Source organism: Bos indicus, chromosome 19 (assembly GCF_029378745.1).
Source record: "Bos indicus isolate NIAB-ARS_2022 breed Sahiwal x Tharparkar chromosome 19, NIAB-ARS_B.indTharparkar_mat_pri_1.0, whole genome shotgun sequence".
NCBI classification, from domain to species: Eukaryota; Metazoa; Chordata; class Mammalia; order Artiodactyla; family Bovidae; genus Bos; species Bos indicus.
Genome location: NC_091778.1, coordinates 43,530,580 through 43,555,499, shown reverse-complemented (window position 1 = coordinate 43,555,499; position 24,920 = coordinate 43,530,580). Strand labels below are relative to the sequence as shown.

At 55.2% G+C, this 24,920-nt stretch overlaps 2 protein-coding genes across 2 annotated transcripts; both read left to right on the top strand.

Annotated features, from left to right (window-relative positions):
- The first annotated feature begins 355 nt into the window (after positions 1-355).
- On the top strand, positions 356-4,366 carry HCRT (hypocretin neuropeptide precursor). The gene is made up of 2 exons (XM_019980699.2): positions 356-3,037; positions 3,879-4,366. The coding sequence occupies exons 1-2, from the start codon at positions 3,017-3,019 to the stop codon at positions 4,251-4,253; spliced, it is 396 nt and encodes a 131-aa protein (XP_019836258.2). The 5' UTR covers positions 356-3,016; the 3' UTR covers positions 4,254-4,366.
- Positions 4,367-6,708: 2,342 nt separating this feature from the next.
- Positions 6,709-24,133, top strand: KCNH4 (potassium voltage-gated channel subfamily H member 4). Its single transcript, XM_070773496.1, has 16 exons — positions 6,709-6,870; positions 8,732-8,965; positions 9,283-9,429; positions 9,563-9,687; positions 10,528-10,771; positions 11,077-11,234; positions 14,477-14,684; positions 15,120-15,314; positions 15,753-15,952; positions 17,761-18,010; positions 18,570-18,802; positions 19,455-19,493; positions 19,691-20,043; positions 20,301-20,407; positions 21,034-21,107; positions 22,321-24,133. Exons 1-16 carry the CDS (start codon positions 6,795-6,797, stop codon positions 22,714-22,716), a joined length of 3,039 nt encoding a protein of 1,012 aa, XP_070629597.1. The 5' UTR covers positions 6,709-6,794; the 3' UTR covers positions 22,717-24,133.
- Positions 24,134-24,920: the final 787 nt, after the last annotated feature.

The window sequence follows — 24,920 nt, the reverse complement described above, 5'->3', positions numbered from 1 at the left end:
GCACAGTTTAGTCACTGGACCACCAGGGAAGTCCAAGCCTCAGATTCTGACTCTGAATTACTACTTCTGAATCAGTTCAGTTCAGTTTGGTCGCTCAGTTGTGTCCAACTCTTTGCAACCCCATGGACTGCAGGGTACCAGGCTTCCGTGTCCATCACCAACTCCTGGAACTTGCTCAAACTCATGTCTATCGAGTTGGTGATGCCATCCAACTATCTCATCTTCTGTCGTCCCCTTCTCCTCCCGTCTTCAATCTTTCCCAGCATCAGGGTATTTTCCAGTGAGTCAGTTCTTCCCATCAGGTGGCCAAAGTATTGGAGTTTCAGCTTCAGCATAGTCCTTCCAATGAATATTCAGGACTGATTTCCTTTAGGAGGGACTGGTTGGATCTCCTTGCAGTCCAAGGGACTCTCAAGAGTCTTCTCCAACACCATAGTTCAAAAGCATCAATTCTTCAGCTCAGCTTTCTTTATGATCCAATTCTCACATCCATACATGACTACTGGAAAAACCATAGCTTTGACTAGATGGACCTTTGTTGGCAAAGTAATGTCTCTGCTTTTTAATATGCTGTCTAGGTTTGTCATAGCTTTTCTTCCAAGGAACAAGCATCTTTTAATTTCATGGCTGCAGTCAACATCTGTAGTGATTTTGGAGCCCAAGAAAATAAAGTGTCACTGTTTTCATTATTTCCCCATCTATTTGCCATGAAGTGATGGGACTGGATGCCATGATCTTAGTGTTTTGAATGTTGAGTTTAAGCCAGCTTTTTCACTCTCCTCTTTCACTTTCAAGAGGCTTGTTAGTTCCTCTTTGTTTTCTGCCATAAGGGTGGTGTTATCTGCATATCTGGGATTATTAATATTTCTCCAGGCAATCTTGATTCCAGCTTGTGCTTCATCTAGCCTGGCATTTTGCATGATGTATTCTGTATAGAAATTAAATAAGCAGAGTGACTATATACAGCCTTGACGTACTCCTTTCCTAATTTGGAACCAGTCTATTGTTCCATGTCCAGTTCTAACTGTTGCTTCTTGACCTGCATACACATTTCTCAGGAGGCAGATAAGGTGGTCTGGTATTCTCATCTCTTTAAGAATTTTCCACTTCTGGATTCCACACCCCAAATCCAGCCCCTTGCTCTCACCTGCCTGGCCCCCACCTCAGCCCATGACTCCTTACTGCTAAAATCCTCCCATAGCCCCCCCAGCATCTGTGCAATCAAGACTAATCAGCTTAGCTGATAAGACCCTTTGACCCACTCTGACCTCACTTACCTGTCCAGCCACATCTCTCTTCTAAGAGAAGTTGTGATCAGTGGACCACACCCTGCTTCCTGAATGAGTATAACACGGTCACCTCTAGGTCTCTGCTCAGGCTGTCCCTTCTGGGGAAAGCCTTCTGTCCCAAGCTTACTTGATGGAAACCAACTTTTCACGGAAGGCTTTTGCAGAGTCCTCTCTTCATTGAGCTATACTTTTGCTGGGTCACTTCCCAGCATAACTGGGCCAGGGCTTCCCTGGTGGTCCAGTGAGTAAGAATCTGTCTGCCAATGCAGGGGACATGGGTTCAATCTCTGGTGCAGGAAGATTTCACATGCAGCAGAGCAACTAACCCCATGAACCACAACTACTGAGCCTGCAAGTTGCAGCTACTGAAACCCACATGCCTAGAGCCAATGCTCTGCAACAAGAGAAGTCACCGAAATGAGAAGCCCAAGCACTGCAACAGAGAGACAAAGAGTAGCCCACTGCCCAGCACCCAACTATAGAAAGCCCGTGCGTAGCAATGAAAACCCAGTGCAGCCTATGCATGCTTACTTAGTCAGTGATGTCTGACTCTTTGCAACCCCACGAACTCTAGTCCGCCAGGCTCCTCTGGCCATGGAATTTTCCAGGCAAGAATACTGGAGTGGGTTGTTGCCACTTCCTACTCCTGGGTCGGGGATGTTCCCGACCCAGGGATCCAACCCATGTCTCCTGCATTGGCAGGCAGATTCTTTGCCACAGTGCCACCTGGGAAGCCCCAGTGCAGCCAATAAATTAATAATAATAATAAATTATGTTTTTTTAAAAAAGAAAACCAGGCAGTGTCCTATGCACTCTGTCGCTCCAGCGCCCAGAGCAGATCTTGGCACTGAACCGGTGCTCAGTAGACAGTGCCCTAGATAAGAGAAACTCCAGCCTAGAGATAGCACGTGTCCTCCTCCCCATGGTGGCTCTCCTCCTGTCAATGGTGGGATGGAACTCAATCCATCCCGTTGAGGCAGCCCAACCAGGTAGAAAGCTGGGGAGATGGAAGGATAACATCAAGTTTTGGCTGGTGTCCTCCCACTGCCCAGGAGTGGCTTTTCAAGGTTCTCCATCTTGGAGGTTGGTGGACTGGGCAGAAGGAAGAAGAGCCAGAGGGGAGGGAAAGTCAGCTAAAACACCTTTTCCACAGAGGAAGAAGGCCCTGAAGCATAAAGGCCCCGGGGGTACAGACAGGAGCAGGGGAGAGAGGCTGTTGCCTGGCTGCCCTCCCCCAGACACACATATCCTATGGAGGGTGGGTCTCACGACTGCTTCCTTTCCTGCCCTTAATTAGCGGCTCCCCCTGTGCATTGTCCCACACCAGCCCCCAGGCAAGACCTCTTTTGTGCTCCCAGATTCCTAGGAGCAAGGTGGCCTCATTAGTGCCTGGAGACCGCCCCATCTCCAGGGAGCAGGCAGACAGACAAGGCGGGGGACCAGAGGCACAGAGATCCAACTCAAGACTCTGATCACCTTGGCGGTCATTCCTGGGGCCCAGCCTGGAGACGGCACTCCTGCGGGAGGCTAATCTTAGACTTGCCTTTGTCTGTTCCCGGAGTAGATGCAAGCACCCATCTCTCCCCCTTTCCCGCCTACCACCTCTGAGCACTATAAACCCCAGGCTCCTGCCAGTGAGTTGCAGTTGACAGCCTCAAAGATCCTGGCTATTCGGACCACTGCAGATGACACCTTTCCTGGCTACCCAACTCTGAGCTCCAGACACCATGAATCCTTCCTCTACAAAGGTAAAGACCCAGGGATGGAGGGGTGACTTAGGGGCAATGAGACAGGGGACAGTGAGAATGCTTGCTCGGGGAGCTAGAAGGAAGGTTGAAAGTGTCTTTAAACTATATGGGTTCTGAAGCAGGATGCAGGGTGGACCCTTGACAGAGAATCTTCCTTAGCTAACACTGGACTATGCCCTGTTCTCCTAAGAGTTCATGTTTATCGAGCTTTTACTATGTATCAGGTGCAATTTGCACCTGTCATCTTATCTCATCCTCCCAGCAACCCTGCACAGTAGGAATTACTTAATACCCAGTTTACAAGTGAGGACGTTGTGCTCCATGAAGGATAGGAAACGGGTCCAAACCCACAGAATCGTTTCCCCTACAAGGGAGCAGGCAGTCAAAACAACAATCTGGATCCTGCCAGTCCTTGATTTTCCAGTGTTTGCCCTCTGTGGGGAGGAGGAGCGGATAAATGGGGCTTCTGTTTCCCTGAGCAAAGTCTCCATAAACTTCTGGGGCAGATTCAGACGCCTGTTTCAAATGGAGTGGTCAGCGCCCTAATGAGGGTACAAGGGACTAACGGCACCCAGAGGAGAGAGAGATTCATTCTGCCCAGGGGGTTTCAAAGAGGTTACTGGAGGAGATGCTCTGCTGGATCTTAAGGTCAGTCAGTCAGTTCAGTCGCTCAGTCGTCTCAGACAGAGCCCTTCAGACAGCTTTGAACCGAGGCAGGAAAGCCAGGCAACATCGAGTGAGAAGCGCCGGCCACGAGGGGGCGCGGAGCCAGCTGGGCAGGACCCGGACGTAGGGGCTGGCATGCGGGCGACTCTCAGCGCCCGGTCTCCGCTTTCCTTAGGTCTCCTGGGCCACCGTGACGCTGCTGCTCCTGCTACTGTTGCTGCCCCCCGCGCTGCTGTCACCTGGGGCGGCCGCGCAGCCCCTGCCCGACTGCTGCCGTCAGAAGACGTGCTCCTGCCGCCTCTACGAGCTGCTGCACGGAGCGGGCAATCACGCGGCCGGCATCCTCACGCTGGGCAAGCGGCGGCCGGGGCCCCCGGGTCTCCAGGGCCGGCTGCAGCGCCTCCTGCAGGCCAGCGGCAACCACGCGGCAGGCATCCTGACCATGGGCCGCCGCGCAGGCGCAGAGCCAGCGCTGCGCCCCTGCTCCGGCCGCCGGTGTCCCTCTGAGGCCGCCTCGTCCGTGGCTCCTGGGGGACGGTCCGGGGTCTGAGCTCTCGCTCGGGTCCAGTCCTGGCCCTACCCTGGCCCCTCCCTCACCCCTGCAGGGGTAAAAAAAAAAAGTGTCAGCTCGCAGGAAAAAGGGGAATAAAGTCTGTTAGTGTGGCTGCTCTCTGTCCCTGTGCGGTCGCGTCCCGCCCTCCAGGGGGCGTGAGAGTCTTTCGAACCGTAAAGAGCTGGAAAACCTGGAGTTTGGTTTGGGAGTCTTTGAACCACTTCTCGGGTGGGCGCTCTTAGGGCAAGAAAGTGTGCAAGGCCCTGGAGAGCGGTGAGAACCGCATATGTGAGTGCTAGGAGGGGAGAATGGGGGCAGACACGGTCCTCGGTGCTCCACCAGTCATTCTGAATCGCCAGGCCTTTCCTGAGAAACGCGGAGGAAAGTGCAAGCAGAGGAGCGGGATGCGGCTGGGAAGGAGGGAGCCGCGCCCGCCGAAAAGGCAGGGAATGTGAAGTTCAACAGGAATCTTCCACAGGGCTACAGTGTGGTACAGGGCGTTTGGGGGAGCGGTGAGGCACTGAAGGGGCGGCAATTAGGCTTGTGCAGCCCAGATTGTGAAAGCCCTCAGAGATCATCAGGCTTTGCACTTTATTCTGTAGGTCGCTGAGAGTCAGGAGAAGTTCTTAAGCAGGGATGAGGCAAGATTTTTCCAGCAATTTCAACGGAACACACCTGTGACAAGTTGAATTGTGCAACCCCTCCCCCTTCCCCATTTACATTTGAAGTCCTAACCCCCAGCACTTCAGAACATGACCTTATTTGGAAATAGTCTTTGTGGATGAAATTAGTTAAAATTCAGTCATACTGAAAAAAAAAACTATCATACTGGAGTAGGGTGAGCCTCTAATCCAATATGACATGTCCTTACAAAAAGGGGGGATTTGGACACAAATGCACACGAGGAGAATCCATGTGAACATGAAGGCAGAGATAGATGATGGATCTACATGCCAAAAAGTGCCAATAAGCCACCAGAAGCTAGAAAATAGGCATGCAACAAATATTCATCCAAAGCCTTCAAAAGGAGCCAACCCTGCAGTCATTTTGGTCTTGGACTTTCAGCCTCCAGAACGGAAACAACAGATTTCTGTTGTTTAAGTCACCCAGCTTGTGGTACTTTGTTACAGCAGCCCTAGGAAACTAAAACCCAAAAGTAGAGGTGCAGAAAGATGTGGCACTTTTTAGCATATAACGTCCCAGATAACGCCCAGCTCAGATTTGGGGTGAGGGTGAGGAGCCCTGGCCTGCCCTCTCCCCAGCCCATCTTCCCTTTGTCATTGGCTTTAGCTGTTCCCCCCCCCCCCCCCCGCCCCCAGGAAGCAGCCACCCTAAGCCACCACACTCAGCTGCCACAGTAATTTTCTGCTTCCATAGTGAAAAGTCCCGTGTCTGGTCTCACCTGGGTCCTTCTTGCTGCACTGGTTTCGTTTTGGGGAAGATGAAGAACAAAGTCCACCGGTGCACTTTGGGGATTTATAAACTGACTGCTCACCTTGAAACCATCTTTCTCAGCCCCAGATTTACCTCCAACCTCTCTTCCACTTGAATGCTTGCAGAGAGAAGGAGGGTTAAATCAGAATGATAGGAAGAGGGGACGAATAAGGAGGCAATTGCTCTCCAACACATTGTGTGCCAACGATATGCATTATGCTATTAAATTCACACAACCATACTAGGTAAAAATTATTAGCTCCATTTGACAGGTAAAGAAAGTGATGCTGCTGGAGGCTGAGTCACACAATTAGAAAGCGGCAGAGCTGGGATTTCTACCCAGTGGACTCCAGAGATCTTTTCATCCATCCTGCTGAGGTTAGAGGCAGAGTTAGCCAGGGTACCCTATGCAAACTAAGGCACAAATGACGGTTAAGTATTCTAGCATTTGAGTTTCCTGCCCTCTCATCGATCCTCCACCGGCAAAACTAACCTCTTTAACTCTTTGCTGTCTCATACTGGAGCGCAGGAAGCTGAGGTTGCTGCGAGATATCCCAACTCCAGCAGGCGGCGCTGTGAACCAGACAAGAGTCCCAGCGTGGGCGGCTAGAGGGGGAACCCGAGGGGAGGAGACACAAGGAGCCGCCAGGGAAACACGCGTGGGGGCGTGGCCACCCTGGAAGGTGGGCGTGTCTGTCATTCAAGCTCCACCCCATCCCTTGGCGCTTCGGCCTCGGGTGGGCGTGTCCCAAATTCTCTGAGGGAGAGACACGCGTGGGCCGCTCCCCAGCCAGAGGAGGGCAGCGGAGGGGAGTGAGGGTGTCGCTGGCGGCCCCTCCCCGTGCGGGGCCACGTGGCGGGCTCCGGGCGAGCCCTAGGGAAAGAACCTGGCCCGTGGGGAGGTGGGGGGACCGAGGCGGCGCCGAGACAAGCGGAAAGCTACTCGGTTTGGAACAGAGAGGCGGCGGCGGCGGCGGCGCCTAGAGGGAGGGGAAGAGGCAGGCGGGCGCATGGGGCGCCCCGGCCCCGCCGGCAGCGCGCCCCCTCCGGCACGGCCGCGCTGAACGCCCCCAGCGCTGCGCCTGGAATCTGCGCCGCGAGGCCATGCCGGTCATGAAGGGGTTGCTGGCCCCGCAGAACACCTTCCTGGACACCATCGCCACCCGCTTCGACGGCACGCGTGAGTGGGGTGGAGGCTGGAGCTGAGGGTTCGAGCTAGAGGTCAAGTCTCCTTTGGCGCTCGCGTGGGTCTCCTGAATATGATGAGGAGAATGGGCTAGGAGGGTCTAGGAACTCCCAGAGCCCCAGTAAAGGAGCAGGACTGGCAGCGCCCTGGGAGGGGAGACGCGGAGAGGACCAAGAGTGCGGGCAGCCAAGGTTGGGGGTGTGTGACAGGAGGCAGGAAAGGTTCTTTGTGCGGAAAAGCGGAGGAGTCCTTGAGAGCCGCCCACTCTCGGGCAGGGCTCTGCTGGGGGCGTGTACGGGAGTATCCAAGACGCGGAGGTGAGACGAAGTGGCCAGGTGCTTTGGGGTCTGCTCCCCGACTGCAGCATCTCCTTCCCCCAGAAAAAAATAAAAGAGAGAGACATAAAAAAGGTCAGACTTTTGCAGGACCCAGCTTGGATTAAGGTCAGGCATCCCAAAATTGTAGCGCGTCCCTGTCTGGGGGAGGTATGGCAGGAAGGCAGGGGGTGGTCTATGTAAGGGAGAGAACTGCGGGCCCTCCCAACCGAGCTTGAGTTCCAGGTTCAGCACCTTGGACAGCCACCATCCTGCTTCCCCCTCCTCTTCTCCCGCCATTCCCTTTTCCTACTTTGGAACTGAACCATCTCCCCTTGCCCGATTCGGACACCCCGGCTGAGATCTGGAAGGTAGGGGGAGCGGTACCTGAGGGAGGAAACAGCCGCCGGGGCCCTACCCTCCTCCCCACCCTGCCCCCACACACACCTCCCTTGTTTCCATAGTGCCTGTCACCCGGGCAACGGACCTGGGATGGAAGGAGGCTGCTTGCCCAGGGCCCAGCACCTCCCAGGCACCTTCAGTATCCTCATCAGCTGCTCCATCCCCAGACATTCACCCCTCCTAGCACCCCAGGACTGATTCTTCTCAGATCCCTTCCTTCAGCTGAGACGATCCCTAGATGGCCTACCGAGCCCCCCTGAGGCCTCCCACCCAGTGGGACTGGAGGGGAGCCAGCTCAGGTTCTGTTGCTGGGTTTGCTGGAGCCACAACTTCATTGCTCAAGCCTGTCAAACTTTGACAACTGGGATAGACCCCCTGAGCTTAGCTAAGGGATGCTAAAAAGAGGACTTTTCCTGGAAGGCAGGGAATGAGGATGCTATTCATCACTGTCTTCCTCCCTCCACAAAGGAGACTGGATAATAAACTCTGTGAGTTTGGATAACCTCTGCTTTTTGGTTTCCTATCAGTAAAATGGGTGTGATAATGCCAGAATCTCTGCCTTATCCAGGATAGCAGCTATGGATTGTGCTTTGAAAGCTGGGCAAATGTGGGGCATCATTTCACCTTCTCAGTGTAGCACTTACTATGTGCCAGGATTTGCTCTTCCCAGGTAACCCATGTAACTCACACCAAACATTTTGAGGAAGATATATAATCCCTCACTTTTCAGATAAGGAAGCTGAGGCCCAGAGGAGTTCATTAACTTGTTCAAAGTTATACAGTCAGCAAGTGGTAGGGATAGGGTGCTGGAGCCCATGCTCTTACTCACCATGCTGTGCTGCTGCCTACAGTAACAGCTCATCAGCTTCAAGGCAGAAGTCATGACCTCTTGGAGTTCCTTTTCCAACCCCCTAGACTACCCTGTTCCAGTTCCAGGCCACCCTTAAGTCCTGGTCCTTTTGCTCTATCTCTTCTTACTCTCATTTCAGGATATCCCAAAGGGGATCCAGGAATCCCACGGAAACCTGGGAAGCTCCTGTCTCTAGGATCTCTGACCTCAGCTTGGGGGAGGTATGGCTCACCTGGAATCTGAGCTCCCCTCTTGGCCTTGGCCTGACCTTAACCCCTTCTTCCCACAGACAGCAACTTCCTGCTGGCTAACGCACAGGGCCCACGGGGCTTTCCCATTGTCTACTGTTCCGACGGCTTCTGCGAGCTCACAGGCTACGGCCGCACCGAGGTCATGCAGAAAACCTGCAGCTGCCGCTTCCTGTACGGTCCAGAGACCAGTGAGCCAGCCCTGCAGAGGCTGCACAAGGCTCTGGAGGGCCATCAGGAGCACCGCGCTGAAATCTGCTTCTACCGAAAGGATGGTGAGGGGATCCGCCTGCCCTGCTGTCCTGCCCAGACCCCAGACCTTACCCAGAGTCCACTTGGGACAGCGGAAACCTGGTTGCTGGTCCCCACACTGCCACAAGCTGACCGTGTGGCACTGAATGTATCCCTGACCCTCTCTGAGCCATAGTTTTCCCATCAGGAAGGTGAAGGCGACGGCTGACAAAATCTCTGGGCTTTCCAGCTCTAATCCTTGGCCAAGCCCTTTGATTATGCCCAGGAACAAAGAGGGATGAGAGAGAAGGAGATGCCATGGGCTGCTCACCCTCCTCCTCTTACCTCTCCACACCTGCAGGCTCAGCATTTTGGTGCCTCCTGGACATGATGCCCATCAAGAATGAGATGGGGGAGGTCGTACTTTTCCTCTTCTCCTTCAAGGACATCACTCAGAGGGGAGGCCCAGGACTTGGCCCCCCAGGAGGCCATGGCGATAGTAATCATGGTAACCTCAAGGCTGCAACTCTGGGGAGATGGCGTGAATGGTCAGAAGCCCTTGCCCAAGGGCACCCAAGCCCTTTCCCTACTCAGCCTCATGGATGTGCCCCCACTTATTGCCGTACCCTTCTTCCCAACAGAAAACTCCCTTGGCAGGAGGGGAGCCAGCTCAAGACTTCGATCTGCCAGGAGGCAGAGCCGTACTGTCCTACACCGACTGACCGGCCACTTTGGCCGCCGGGGCCAGGGAGGCATGAAAACCAATGTGAGTCCAATCTCCACCCCAGCATCTCCCAGACATGTTTCTGAGGCACCCTTGCTACTGTGTCCCTGTTTCCCTGTCTGTCCAATCTTCCTCCAGTGGCTTGTTCCTTTGTATGCCGTTCCTCATGTATGGCTCTCTGCTCTATCCTGTGTTCCCCCATGTCTCCTTTCATCCCCCTCTTCCTTGCTTCCTTGTGATTGACATTACCCTGCTCTGATGATGCCACAAAGGTGGGGCTGTAGCAGCAATTACATCACCCACCTTTGGGTCTTAGGGTTACCTCGTGGGGGGTATGAAACCACGTTAGTGGTCCCAGGGTGAAAGCCCCCATTGGGGTCTGACATCTGACCCTGTGTACCATTCCTAGGACCCTGATGAATCCATGGGTCTCCAACCTGAGCAGACTGTTATGGCAACAGGGAATGGGGTATGCCATGCCAGCCTCCCCTTGCCCCTGGGATATACTTATCCTCCACTGCATCCCTAGAACCCAAGAGGATCTTGAGGGAGAAGCTAGTGACCCCTCAAGCTAGGGCATTGTCTGACTGGTCATAATCACCTTCTCAAGAAGGGTAAAGGTCAAACCTTAGAAACCTTTCGCACACACACACACACACACACACACACAAAATGTGAGTGATTCCAAAGAGCAGTAAGTTAGCAGAGGAAGGAAGTGTCAGGTGGCAGCTGCCAAACCCCATCTCCTGCACGTTCTACATCCTCTTGTGGTTGTGCTTGCAGTGCCCACTCCACCCCTTTCCCCATTCCTTACCTGTCCCTCCCCCAGCTTTGGCTCCTCTTTCCCCCAAGTGTCCCCAACCACCACCCCTCTCCTCTTAGAACGTGTTTGAGCCAAAGCCATCAGTGCCCGAATACAAGGTGGCCTCCGTGGGGGGGTCCCGCTGCCTCCTCCTCCACTACAGCGTCCCCAAAGCCGTCTGGGATGGCCTCATCCTCCTTGCCACCTTCTACGTTGCGGTCACTGTCCCCTACAACGTCTGCTTCTCGGGTGATGACGACACCCCCATCACGTCCCGACACACCCTTGTCAGCGACATCGCCGTGGAGATGCTCTTCATCCTGGGTTAGACCCTCTGCCCCATGTACCCTGGTGGGTGGGCTGGAGGGACCCACTCACCCAAGCCTCGTTTCATCCTGGGCTTGCCAGACCCAGATATTTAGAGCCCACCCATTTCTGGGTCTTTATGTCCTCATGGTCCATGAACCCTACCCCTGATTCTTGGAGCCTTCAGCCTTTAGACCTCTCCTCTTTTAAGAACCAGTCTGAAGCCCAATCTATCATCCCCATCCCTGCCTCCAACACTATTCTGAGTCTTACCCAAGGTACCTTGGCCAAGGACCCTTAGTAACAGCTTCTTGCATCCCCAGATATCATCCTGAACTTCCGCACCACCTATGTGTCCCAGTCTGGCCAGGTGGTCTCTGCTCCGCGTTCCATTGGCCTCCACTATCTGGCCACCTGGTTCTTTGTTGACCTTATTGCTGCTCTACCTTTTGACCTGCTTTACGTCTTCAACATCACCGTGGTGAGTGAACCCTGTCCTGCCTTGCAGCCTAGCCTGGCAGCTTCAACACAGCATCTCCCATTAAGGGACCCACCTCAGTCCCAGACTCAGTCATCAGCGAATATTTGCCAGGCATCTGTGATGGGCAGAGCCCAGCACTAGAAACCAAGAAGGATCCAAGAGCGTCTGCCTTCTTGGGGAGTTCAGCTCACAGTCTCTGAGGGAAGCTGAGACAAATGAAAATCTAACTAGGGCTACCAAGGCGGCATTGGTCTGCAGCCAAATGAGTGGCACTTTTCACATTTTTATTTAACAAACAACGGATGAGCATTTAGCTGTCTGCAAAGCACTGTGTAAGGCATGGTCACTGTGGAGGAGAGGGATAAGGATTCAGCTACTCGGCAGCTAAGCTGGTGGAGACAGCAGAAGCAGAAGAGGTGAATGGACTGCAAGACAGGGCCCAGGTAGTGCTGCACAGGGGCTGGACGCAGAACTAACCAACCTTGGGATTCCAGGCTGGAACACAGGCTCCCACAAAACTGATCTGAAATCTGGCTGTTGCGAGGAAGCCAAAGCATGGCAGTTGGGCAGAGGCTGGCGTGGTCTAGGAAGGGTTCCTGAGGGAGGAGGTGAGAGCTGAGCTAGACCCTAGACAGAATAGGCCCCAGCTGGCAGGAGACAGGAGAGGGAACATTTAGGGGGAACGTAGCAAGCCAAGATGAGGAGGTAGAGGCTGCGGGGCGGACTTGGAGGCAGAGAGTCCTAGAACTGCCTGGAGGCGCCCTCAGTGGTCAGCTCTGCACCCAGCCGGCAGATACTAGGTCTTCTATGGCCCAGGGAGAGGGAGTCCCACCCTGTGTCCCCAGACCCCCTTGAGTGGGGAGGTGGAGAGCAGTCTCCCCGTGTGCTCCTCTGCCTGCCACACTCAGCTATAGCGGGAAACCACCTACACGCAGCCGGATTTAACTAGCCGCCAACGGGCTGTGGGCCTCTTCTCCTGGCTGTGTACACGTGTGTGCATGCTCCCACACACGTGCATGTGGGTGTGTCTGCCCTGAGGCTCTGGCCCTTCCAAGTGGAGCTCCCCACTTCTCCCCTGGGTGCATCCCCACCTGGTTTGTGCCCACCAGGCAGTCCCCCCTTCTCCGGTAGCGTCAGGAGTACTTTACAGTTTTCTAAGTTCTTTCACACATCATCACGTAGGAGCCTCACAGTAACCTTTCAGGGAAGATTCTCATATCTCTCTTTCTCAGAGGTAGATGCAGAGGCTCAGAGAGGTTGAGTGGCTTGTTGAAAGTCACACAGCTAGCAATGGCAGACAAGAGACTAGAATCAGGTCCCTAGACTCCCGGTCTAGAATTCTTTCCAGCATGCCACCCTGCTTCCCAGGAAACCAGTGTACCTGAGTGGATGGCCTGGCACAAGGAGGGAGGAGGAGCCATGCTGGGGCTAGAGGGAAGCAGAGCAAAGATGGAGGCTAAGTAGGCACTGGCAGAGCCATGGACTTGAAGGAACCAGGCCTGAGACATCCTGGTCCAACGAGGAAAGGAGGGCCCCAAGGGAGTAGGGCCCAGGGGTAGGTGACAAGGGGAAGCCTTGAAGAACTCAAGGTTGGAGTCAGGAGCTCTGAGAGCTAGGGGCAGGCATTAAACCCTGAAGTGCGTGTTCAGTAGCTAAGTTGTGTCTGCCTCTTTGAGACCCCATGGACTGTAGCCTGCCAGGTTCCTCTGTCCATGGAATTCTCCAGGCAAGAATACTGGAATGGTTTCCCCTTTCCTTCTCCAGGGGATCTTCCTGACCCAGAGATTGAGCCTGAGTCTCTTGCATTGGTCGGCAGATACTTTACCACTGAGCTCCCTGGGAAGCTCCTAAACTCTGGAGAGGGTCCATCAGAGTCACCTCCTTTCCAACTCCTTTGTCTAAAATTAGAGAAAATGGCATGCGACTCAGGAGCTGTGTAGGGCCAGGGGGGATGCTCCTGGAAGCCCCTGAAGGGACAGTGAGGGGCCTTCATACAAAGTTCCACATGTGCTACCCCAGAGCCCCCGCCCTAGCCTCCAGGCTGCCCCAGCCACAGCAGTGAGGACATAAGCTCCCACCTGCGTATCATGTCCAAGACTGGAAGGGCTTATCAAAACACAACCAAAACAGTCACAGTTAATACCAGCTAACCCTTACAGGACCCTGACTAACTTCAGCAACTCCCACCAAACCCTGCAAGGGCTGGGGCCTCACAGTCTAAGTACCCTGCTCTCCTCTCAGCATCCCAGCTGTAGCTGATCCATAAGGGATGAGGTCCCTAAACCTTCCCCTGTCCACAGCTGATTGTACTTAAGACACTGGGGGCTTTGAGCAAGGACCAGAGATCATTATGTCTGTTGTCCTGCCTCTGATGCTGCTGCTGCTGCTGCTGCTAAGTCGCTTCAGTCGTGTCTGACTCTGTGCGACCCCAGAGATGGCAGCCCACCAGGCTCCCCCGTCCCTGGGATTCTCCAGGCAAGAACACTGGAGTGGGTCGCCATTTCCTTCTCCAATACATGAAAGTGAAAAGTGAAAGTGAAGTCGCTCAGTCGTGTCTGACTCTTCACAACCCCCTGGACTGCAGCCTTCCAGGCTCCTCCGTCCCTGGGATTTTCCAGGCAAGAGTACTGACGTGGGGTGCCATTGCCTTCTCCATGTCCTGCCTCTGACTTGCCCTTTTACCAGCCAAGGTGCTAAGAGGCAGTATAGCACAAAATGGACTCTGGTGTCAACTCAGATTTGAATCCCAGCTCCATGATTTCCTTGGTCTGTGCCCTTGAGCAAGTCACCAGCCTCTCTGAACCCTAGTATACTCATCTGCACACTGAGAATGGTGACGAAAATTGGACTGAAGGCGTACGTTTGTCTGTTTTTACGAGGATTACAGTTATTTAGCCCAGTGCCTGACCCACATAGTACTTGCTGTTAGCCATTATTAGGGTTGTGTTGTTGTTGTTGTATTGGTCGCCGCACTGCATGGCTTGTTGAATCTTAGTTCCCTGACCAGGAATTGACCTCCCGCCCCCTGCAGTAGAAGTGCAGAGTCCTAACCACTGGGCCGCTAGGGAAGTCCCCATGATTAGTTTTAGTATCATCCTGTCCCCCTTGCATTTCCTGGTCACCTTCTCAGCACAGCAAGGATCCTTTCCCTCAGGCAGCCTCCCCTAGCTCCAGGGCACCTGGGGGAGGGGGGAACGTTGCGGGGCCTGCTGACAGCCTCCCCTGCTGCGCCCACTCTGCAGACATCGCTGGTGCACCTGCTGAAGACCGTGAGGCTGCTGCGGCTGCTGCGGTTGCTGCAGAAGCTGGAGCGGTACTCGCAGTGCAGTGCCGTGGTGCTCACGCTGCTCATGTCGGTCTTTGCGCTCCTTGCCCACTGGATGGCCTGCGTCTGGTATGTCATCGGGCGCCGGGAGATGGAGGCCAACGACCCCCTGCTCTGGGACATCGGTGAGCCACTGACCCCCAGGCTTTCACCAACTACCCATTCTCCTGCCCTGTCCAGGCAGGCCCCCAAGCTGACACCCCCACCCCAATCAGGACCCTGCCCCCACCCCATATTCCTCCATCCCTCCAATGAACATGCAATCAAATAGGCCATCAAGTCCCAGCTCCTTGTGCACAGGAAGTACTTATAAACTCTTAGAGAATGGAAGGGGCCCCTAAACAGTCTGCAGTGTAGGGAGCTGGTAGCCTTGAATTGCAACTGTAACCACTTCAGGGCCCGGAGGCCCAGACACCAGCTGCTCCTCACATTTCCTGTGCAAACCTCCCCTCACCTCTGTAAATAGTCCCCTGACCCAAGGTCAAGTGCAGACAGCTCAGGGAAACCCCATTCTCCACTGCTCGGGCAGCCGGGGCTCCTTGCATCCCTCCACCCGCTAGGCTGGTTGCACGAGCTGGGCAAGCGGCTGGAAGTGCCCTATGTCAACGGCTCAGCTGGCGGCCCGTCGCGGCGCAGCGCCTACATCGCCGCGCTCTACTTCACGCTGAGCAGCCTCACGAGCGTGGGCTTCGGCAACGTGTGCGCCAACACTGACGCCGAGAAGATCTTCTCCATCTGCACCATGCTCATAGGCGGTGAGGCGGGGCCTACCAAGCCCAGCGTGCAGATGGGGAAACTTGAGACCCAGAGAAGGCAAGGTGTCCACCCATGACCAGACACTGGGAGGACATTCGTTCATAGATGTTTGCTCAGCACCTACTACATGCTGGCCTTGGGGGGAACGGCCACAAACTGGAGGGTTGCTTGCGAAAGGGATGGGAAGCCCAAGTTCATGACCTAATGGTGTTGGGCATGAGAGAAGCATCAGGTGTGACCCGTCTCAGGACCACCTGCTATTCCCTGCCCCAAACCCAGAACCTGGCATCAGGTAGGCACTCAGGGGCCCTCTGGCTCTCCTGCCCCTCCCCAGGAGCCCAGAGACTGGTCCAGGGCAGCGGGCTCGCTGTGGAGGGCGGGGGGAGGGGCGGAGGCCAGAGGGGTGGCCACCCCTGACTGCCCGCTGCGCGCCACAGCGCTGATGCACGCCGTGGTATTCGGGAACGTGACGGCCATCATCCAGCGCATGTACTCGCGCCGCTCGCTCTACCACAGCCGCATGAAGGACCTCAAGGACTTCATCCGTGTGCACCGCCTACCACGGCCGCTCAAGCAGCGCATGCTCGAGTACTTCCAGACCACGTGGGCGGTCAACAGCGGCATTGACGCCAACGAGGTAGTGAGTGGCTGGGGGGCGCCCTGTACCTGCAGCGTAGAGGTGCAGGAGCTGGGAATGGGGTCGAGGCCTCTCAGGGTTTGGGATGGAAGCAAATGGACTGCAGGGAAACGAAATGATGTTCACAAGGACACACACCTACCGGAGTCCACATCCCTTTTCCTTTACACGTGGCTAATGCCATGGTCGAGCATCTGCTTGGGCCAGCCTCTGTGCTGGACACAGGAGTCCTGGATTACCCTCAGCCCTTACCCTCAGGGAGACAGCAGCCTGGTGAGGGAGACAGCCTGATAAACAAAGAGTTACGCAGTGAATGGGACTCTACTGGAGAGAGTGGGTGGCAGCGCCATCATTGTGTCTGAAACTCGAAGTGTCAGGGGAGGTGGCACAGAAAAGTGAACATCGTGAAGGACAAGAAGGAAACTGGCCTGCCACCAGAAGGCCATTCCAGGCAGAAAGAGCAGTAGGAACACAGGTCTGGAACTACTGACGCCAAAGAGCAGGACAAGTTCAGGGAACTGAAAGTAGTTCAGCGAGTTTTCAGGAAAGGGTGTGTGAGCACTGCAGAGGAAGGAGCGGCAGAGGGTAGAGAGAGGGGCTTGGGAGGGGGCAGGCCCAACTCAGGGATGGCCTTGGATTTAGATTTTGTCCTACCACATTTTTAGGCTCAGGAGTCACCCGCAGATCCAGAAAGTCTTTTTTTCCATTATTTATTTTGGCTGCACTGGGTCTTTGTTGTGGTCCACAGGATTCTCTACTTGAAGCGCATGGGCTCTGAAGTCGCGGTGGCGTAGGAGTGCTTGCGGGCTTAGTTGTGGCGTGTGGGATCTTAGTTCCCCCATCAGGGATTCAAGCCCTGGCCCCCTGCATTGAGAGTGTGGAGTCCTATCCACTGGACCACCAGGAAAGTCCCCCAGGAGGTACTTCTGAGAGCAGGAGTCTTGGGACTTGGTGATCAGCGGGTTGCAGGAAAGAAGCTCAAAGGGATTCCCGGGTTTCTGGCTTCGACCAAAGGGTAGGATGGAGGCATTACCCAGGGAAGATTGGATTTAGGGGTGAAACTGAGAGGTCAGGGTTGGGCCATGATGAGGGTGTCATGCCTGTGGGGGACCCAGGTGGAGGCTGCCCATGGGTAGTTGAACACACAGGTCTGGACCCAGAGGTTTGGCTCCAGACTCACAGGGAAGGGGGGAAAGTCATGGTGCTGGTCGCTATGATGCAGGGAGAGTGTATAAACTAAGAGGAGAGCTGAGGAAGTAGGTTGGCTGAGGAAGAGGAGCCTGAAGGAAGCGAGTGGAACAAAAGGGAGAGGTCAGCAAGCCTGAGTGGCCAAGGGGCTCCAGGAGATGAGGGTAGAACCATGAACATTAAGTTCGGCCCCCAAGAGGTCACTGCTAACATCCAAGCTCTAGTGTAACCCTGCATTTTACAGATGGGGACACTGAGGCCTAGAGAGAGGAAAGGGTTTGTCTAGAGCCCACAGGGATTTATGCAGAGCTGACTTCTAGTCTCCTGGCTTGAAGGCTGACCCACCAGGGATGGTCCGTGCATATGCGGGGTTGAGTAACTAGGATGTGTGTGTGTGTGACCACTGTGTGTAGCCATGGGCAGTGGACAGATAGAAGATCTAGTCTCTGCCCCATGACTTGCGTTGGGAGGTCAAACTGAGATGAGACACACAGAGGTCTCCCTGAAGGTCAGAAATGGGTAATTAGAGCTCTGTCCTTGAAGATAGCTCAACACATCTATAGAGCTCAAGTAGCTGCTGCCGGGGGAAATGGCCAGAATGACCTTTGCCCCTTATGCAGTTACTGCGTGACTTCCCAGACGAGCTGAGAGCTGATATTTCTATGCACCTGAATCGGGAGATCCTGCAGCTGCCGCTGTTTGGAGCAGCGAGCAGGGGCTGTCTGCGGGCCCTCTCCCTGCACATCAAGACCTCATTCTGCGCTCCTGGCGAATACCTGCTGCGCCGCGGGGATGCCCTGCAGGCGCACTACTACGTCTGCTCCGGCTCGCTGGAGGTGCTCCGTGACAACATGGTGCTGGCCATCCTAGGTGAGGATCTCACCTCCACCTTCTCCGTACCCTGGAACCTTCTCCCAAAGGCCTATGCGAGGGGCCAGGAATCTAGGGACTGGATAGCTGGTGTTCTGGCAAAGGAGTATGCTCTCTCAGTCCCAGCACCTACCACCATCCCTTTGTGACCATTCCCCTCAGACCCTTTCCTCATCCCATTGGCCATCCCTGAACCCATCAACCCTTCCCCAGTGACTGTCCCCCCAAATCAACTTTCCCACCATACTGTCTCGCAACTCCCCTGACCCTTCTCCATCAACTTTCAACTCCACTGACCCACTACCCTTTAACTGACCCCTCTGGCCATTCTGTATTGATCATCCAATTCCATGGATCATTCCTCCAGCCTTACTGACATCCCCAACTGACTGTCTCCCAACTTCACCAGCCATTCTCCACCGACCTGCCAACTCCATTGATTATTTCCTCCAATTCCATTGACTGACCCACCTTCAACCATCCTTCAAACACACTGACCATCTCTCACATCCACTAATATCCTCTGCCCTAGCTGACTGTCCCTATCCCTCACCCACAGGAAAAGGAGACCTGATTGGGGCAGATATCCCCGAGCCTGGGTCAGGCACAGCTCCAAGCTGCGTGCTGAAGACCAGTGCTGACGTGAAGGCACTCACCTACTGTGGCCTGCAGCAGCTGAGCAGCCAAGGGCTGGCTGAGGTCCTGAGGCTCTATCCTGAGTATGGAGCTGCCTTCCGGGCTGGCCTGCCCCGGGACCTCACCTTCAACCTGCGTCACGGCTCTGAGACCAACGTATGTAGACCCCTATGGCCTCCACCTCCTCCGAGGTCACCTCCTTCAAAGTAGACCCTCCCTTAGCCCCAGAGAGAGCCTCATGAATTCCTTCCACCATGAAAACATCATCTCTCAACCCTGGGCACCCCTTCCATTGCCCCGCCATACTTAACATCTTCAACCCACTGACCCTACGCCATGGACCACCACCCAACCCCATGGACCATCTCTCACCAACTCTACTTCCAACTCAACTGACACACCTCCTGTTGGTCCCCCTTCTGCTGAATCCAGACTCCTCAAAGGACCCCCACTTTGAAAACAATCCCCTCCGTGTGCTCCTCCTCCATCAATTCCCTCCCCCCTTGGACTGGTCTCCTCCCCTGGGGCTTCCTCTGCTCCACTCAGCAAATGTTTCCCGGGCCCATTTTTGGTTTAGGCTCTGGGCCAAATCTGTAGTTTACACCCTAGACCTTGGTCTTTTACTGCTTTTCAGACTTCTGTTGCCACTCAGGAGTTGTCTGAGTCGGAGTTGGGGGTATCTCTGACTCAGTTCCACAAAAAGGCCTCACATTCTCCAACCCCACTGTTCTGATGGGCGGGACTAGGAGGTGCTGCCCTGGGGGAGTGGGGAGGTATGAGTCAGCCAGAACCCCTTGTGTCCCCGCAGGGCCTCTGCCGCTTTTCCCGGTCCCCTCGCCTCTCCCAGGTAACGCATCCTTCCTGGGTAGGGTTGAAGTCGCACGCAGAGGCGGGGGTGCAGGGGGGGTGCACCTTTCCTTGACTGCCCGGCTCCAGGGTGAAGGGAGAGGCGATGGGGGGCGGCAATGCCAGTGGAGGCTGTTGCTTACTGTAGGGGCCCCTTGTCCATTGCCCTGTGACATCGGCTGCATCCTCTGCCCACAGCCCCGCTCGGATAGCCTGGGTTCCTCCTCAGACAAGACCCAGCCATCCGTCACAGAGGCCGAGGCTGGGGCCGAGCCTGGCGGTGGTCCCAGGCCCCGGCGGCCCATCCTGCTGCCCAACCTCAGTCCAGCGCGGCCCCGGGGCTCCCTGGTCAGCCTCTTGGGGGAGGAGCTGCCCCCTTTCTCAGCCCTTGTCTCCTCTCCTTCCCTGTCCCCAGCCCCTTCCCCTGCCCTGGCTGGCCGGGGCCACAGCCCCTCCCCTCATGGCCCCCCCAGGGGCTCTGCTGCCTGGAAGCCCCCCCAGCTTCTCATTCCCCCACTGGGAACCTTTGGACCTCCGGACCTCAGTCCCCGGTGAGATGCCAGCCTCCTCTGCCTTCCCTATACCCCTGCTGGCTTCCAGAACCTTCTCTGGGCTCTGTCCCTAGCATTCTGACCAGTGCTCCACCCCGCCCTTCCTGATCCACCACAGCTTGCAACCCCACCTCTCTGTGACAGCTGCTCCTCCCCAGCTCCCTGGTGCTGCAGCCCCTTTCACCCTCTGCCTGCTCTGCCCTGCTCTGGCCCTTACTCTCTGCCTGCGGGACTGATGACCATTGCCTCCATCCCAGGATAGTGGATGGCATTGAGGACTCTGGCAGCACGGCAGAGGCCACTACGTTCCGGTTCAGCAGGAGGCCTGAGCACCCTAGATCTCGCTCACAGGCCCTTCCTATAGGTAAGGGCCAACAGTGGACTTCAACTCAGTCACCCATCCATCCATCCATCCATCCACCCATCCCACCATAGTAAGGGCCTACCAGCTGCTGGGTGCTCTGCTAGGAACATACAGATGAACCAGACCTGGCCCACAATTAGCAAGTGCCCAGTCTAGTGGAGGCAATACCTGTGTTCTCACACGAATGGTTCCAGATCAGAGTACTAAGAGCCATGACAAGAACGGGGCTCCTCGGTGGGAGAGGAGGGAGCCTCTAACTCTCCTTTTTAGAGGAGGGGACACTTGAAGTGGGCCTTAAAGGGTGGGTAGGAGTTTGAGTTGCGGAACAAGGCAGTTAGTGAAAGGCACACAGGCATGATCAGAAGAGTGGTTGTGTTCAGATTCCAAGGAGAAACTTCGTGCCTAGAGCTGGGGGTGGGTGGGAGGTGGGTTGGTGGGGGGAGCTGTTGGGGAAGTGATATGGCCTCAAAACCAGCCTGAGGAGCTTGGGTTTCCCATCATCCTGACCCCAGAGCTTCCTCTGCCCTTGCTCTCGGCGTGCCCAGTGACAGGAAGGGCCCAGCCCAGGCTGCAGACTCAAGCTCCCTGCACTCACCCAACATCCCTTCTTCCCACTCTGTCTGCAGGGCCCATTTCCAGCCAGGAAGCCACCCCTGAAGCTGAGGAGGTGAAGGAAAAGGTCTGCAGACTGAACCAGGAGGTTAGTTGGGGTCCGTTCCTCTCCTCCAACCTTGGGATCAGAGATGTGCCTCATAGAACAGCATTGCAAAGCGTTTGGAGCCAAAGTCCTGATTTCAGATATTCGTGTTAGCTGTGTGACCTTGGGCAAGCCCCACAACCACTCTGAACTTCAATCTCCTCATCTGAAAATGGGGAGATGGTTCTTCCCATCTCGTATGCATGAGATGAGGGCGCATACATGCCCGGTTGATCCCTAGCAGGTTATAAGTACTCAGGGAGGGCTGCATCCCTGCCTTCCAGCTGACTCAGGAGGTCTGGCCGGAAAAAAAGGGCCTCTCCACTGACAAGGGATTTGCTCCTGCAGGGGCCGTTCCCTCTACCCCCACCGAGTCACATGCTCCAGTCTTTCCCTCCCCATCTCCTTCCCATCCCCACCACCACCTGTCTGGGCAGAGGACTGTGGGGCATAACCTGGGAGGCCTGGACCCTCCCATCTGAATCCTTTAGGGAAAGAGCCCCAGATCCTGTTTGCTGAGACTGTGTCTCCACCTCCCCCTCAGGGATCTCAAAGCCACATCCACAGTGCAGCCAGGCCCAGCCCTCGGGAATGGGCCTTCCCTGGGTTCTGATAAACATCAGGCATCCCCAGGGGTGCACCTGGGTGGGGCCAGCCCTGGTTCTGTGGGATTCAAGGTCAGTCTTGCTTCAGCTGGCAGTTCTAGACCAGTGGTCCCCCAGCTTCAGAGACCAACATTATCCAGAGAACCTGTTAAAATGTGGATTCCTGGGCCTCACCCAATTTGGAATGTCTGGGGTGGGGCCCAGAAATCGGCATTTTGACAAGTTTTTCAGTTGATTCTGTAGTTCCTGAAATTTGAAAAATGCTGAATAGACACTTGAGCTCCTGTGATGTATCACCTGAGAGTAAGCCTGCGTCTGTCACTTCACAGCTGTGCAGCTTCTTTGAGCACATTCTTCTACATCTTATAAAAGTGTGTGCGTGGCAGGGGTGAGGGGGTGGGAATAGCAATAGCTGTCATCCCAAATCCTTTTTTGGAAAGAGGCTGGGGTATTTACATCTAGACAAAAATAACCCCTGTCCTGTCTTCTTCGGAGGGTGGCCACGAGCAGAGTGGATATGAAAGCACTTTGTAAACTGGGGAGGGGAGCACACCTCGGGGGGGTATTGACTGTTGTGGCACCTGGGAGACAATGTGATGTGTTTTCAACAGATTTCCCGTCTCAACCGAGAAGTGTCTCAGCTTAGCCAGGAACTTCGACACATGATGGGCCTGCTGCAGGCCAGACTGGGTCCCCCGGGCCACCCAACAGTCTCAGCTTGGCCCCCACACCCTCCTTGCCCACTTCAGAGGCCTCCGTGCAGTTCTCCTTATATGTCCGGACCACCACCTGGCCTCCACGATACTACTCGGGCTGAGGTCCACTGCCCGGCCAGTGTGGGGACAGCAGAGATGGGGGCTGCCCACCCTGACCTGAGACCCTCTGTACGGTCCCCCTACCTCTCCGAGCCTGACCCTCTGGGACCCTCCCCAGTGCCAGAGGCCCCGCCTTCGAACTCAAGCCTCATGAGGCACAGCTTCCGGTCCAGGTCAGACACGATCCACTGACACTGGCCACGGGCCCAGGCCTGTCTGGGGTGGGCGCTGCTGCCTGCCGTCCAGGGAGGGGCTGGGCCCCTTGGCCTCCTGCCTTGGGTCAGCAGCCACCAGCGGGTCTGGTTGGCTCTGGATTCTCTGACCTTTTTTAACCAAGTCTGGTCACTTGTGACTCTTCCCTTTTCCCAAACCTTCCTCTATTCTCCTCTGTGAGGGGAGCCACCTGAGGCCATGGAACCCAACAGGCATGAGATGGACCGCAGTGCCCATTAAGCTGGGCAGATGAGATGTCTGGCTTTCTCCCCAGGACCTGGAGGCAGGTAGAGATGGGGGTGGGGTAGGGGAAGGGCCCCAGATCCAGTCTAGGAAATGAAGACTGAGGAAAGAGCAGGCAGGATCTTGGTGTCTACAGCAAGAGATTCCAATGCGGCAATGGCTAGTAATACTGTGAGGTCTTTTGTCCCAGCCCCCAGGTCTCTGCTGGAGACGGGAGTCCTAACCACTGGGAAGTCCCCTGACTGACATATGAGTAACCCAAGACTTCTCAGGCCTCCCACCATCAGCCCAAGGTGGAGGGGCTCACTTTAGTCCACAGCCCACATAGGAAATGAACCAATGATATTCTTTGACTCGCACAGCATTTTTTTTTTTCCAAAATACGAATGAGTTGCCATATTCAAAATCAGGAAAGTTCACATAAAAATCCAGATATTCTGGGAACTTCCCTGGCAGTCCAGTGGTTAAGACTCCGCACTCCCAATGCAGGGGGCCCTGGTTCGTTCAATCCCTGGCCAGGGAACTGGACCCCACATGCTGCAACTAAGACCCAGCACAGCCCAAAAAAAAAAAAAAATCCAGATATTCCAGCTTCTCTAAACAAATTACAGAGATCTGGCAATTCTGGACCAATATTGCACCTGGCAATAATTAGTTGGTGGGGGCGGGGGAGCTGTCCTCTTTGGATGAGGCCTGCATCCTCCATGTCTTTGCAGTCCCCAGGTTCCTTGATCATTTCCTGACACCTAGCTAGCTTCCCTCCTTTGAATTCTTTATCTGATCTCTGTTGGTATCTGAGTTTGTAATCCCTGCCTTAGAGTGTGCTTCCAGGTTCCTTTGCCCCAGTGGGTGCCTTTCAGGTCAAGTAATGTCTATTTCTACCCCTGGGCCTGGGGCCTGTCCACATCTCTGTTTCTGTCTCTCTGCAGGCCAACACTGAAAGTGGTCTCTTCTGCTGCCAGCAACCTGAAACAGTCCCAGCAGCACACCTTCCCCTCCCCCACCCCTAGACCTCAGCCATGCCTGTTCTCCCCCTTCCAACATGGTCTCACTCAGGGCCTTCTCGAATATGCACCCTGGTTTCCAGCTCTCCTTTACCACCCACCACCCTGGGCTCACTTTTGGATAGGAAATAAACTCTTTTATTTTTGTAGTTGCTGGCTCTGGCTGTTTCTGGGGGCTGGTGTGATAGCCCCAGGGCTTTGGAGGAGCCTACATGATAGTCACTCCCACACAGTACCCCAGGGCCCTGTTACTGTCTCTGGGAGGGCAAAGGTGCCAACCAATCCACTTGGCACCACATTCACGCCACCAGGAGCCCCTGGGATGAGGCAGAAATCTTAATGAGTCACTATGGGCCTGTTATACCCACCCTCCCCCCAACCTGGTCAGAGCCACAGATTCAGACACAGTGTGTGGGAGGGACAGAGCCCTGACTCAGGTCCACCTCCAGCCCTGGAAAGGTGGCCCACGGGACTCCCCACCAATCCTGCAGTAACTGATCCTGTCCTTCTTACAGGCAAGGTACAGCAGGGTCTGGAGGAAACACTTGTCACCAATCAAGGACCTGCTAGGAATCTCACTCTGCCCCATCCCCTCTGCTCTCCTAAGCTTGTTCCTCCTTCTGAGTTTTCATTACTTTGATGATCACTGCAGGAGTGGATGTTATGGATGCTGTTAGAAAGAGGCACCCTGGTGACCAGTTGGAACTAGATGTGGGCAGTTTTGTGGCAGGTTGTCCCAGAGAGGTTGCCAGGTCGATTCTCCAGCTCAGGCTCCAAAGTGTGATTGGTGCTGGCTGGTAGCATAGGAACGATGCCCATAGCTATCTCTGGGGTGAGCTTTGATTCCATACAGTTTCTGAGTAGTGTCCCTGGGGATGGGATGCAGAAGTAGAAGAGATCCTGGTTTGTGTTGAGGCGTCAGGGGGTGACGGGGGG

Excerpts from the sequence above, each read along its gene's own strand:
- HCRT (XM_019980699.2), top strand. The coding sequence starts at position 3,017 with ATGAATCCTTCCTCTACAAAG. Across the intron at positions 3,038-3,878 it reads TGAATCCTTCCTCTACAAAG|GTCTCCTGGGCCACCGTGAC; the intron begins GTAAAGACCCAG and ends CGCTTTCCTTAG.
- KCNH4 (XM_070773496.1), top strand. The coding sequence starts at position 6,795 with ATGCCGGTCATGAAGGGGTTGCTGGCCCCGCAGAACACCTTCCTGGAC. Across the intron at positions 6,871-8,731 it reads CACCCGCTTCGACGGCACGC|ACAGCAACTTCCTGCTGGCT; the intron begins GTGAGTGGGGTG and ends TTCTTCCCACAG. Across the intron at positions 15,953-17,760 it reads GCGGCATTGACGCCAACGAG|TTACTGCGTGACTTCCCAGA; the intron begins GTAGTGAGTGGC and ends CCCCTTATGCAG.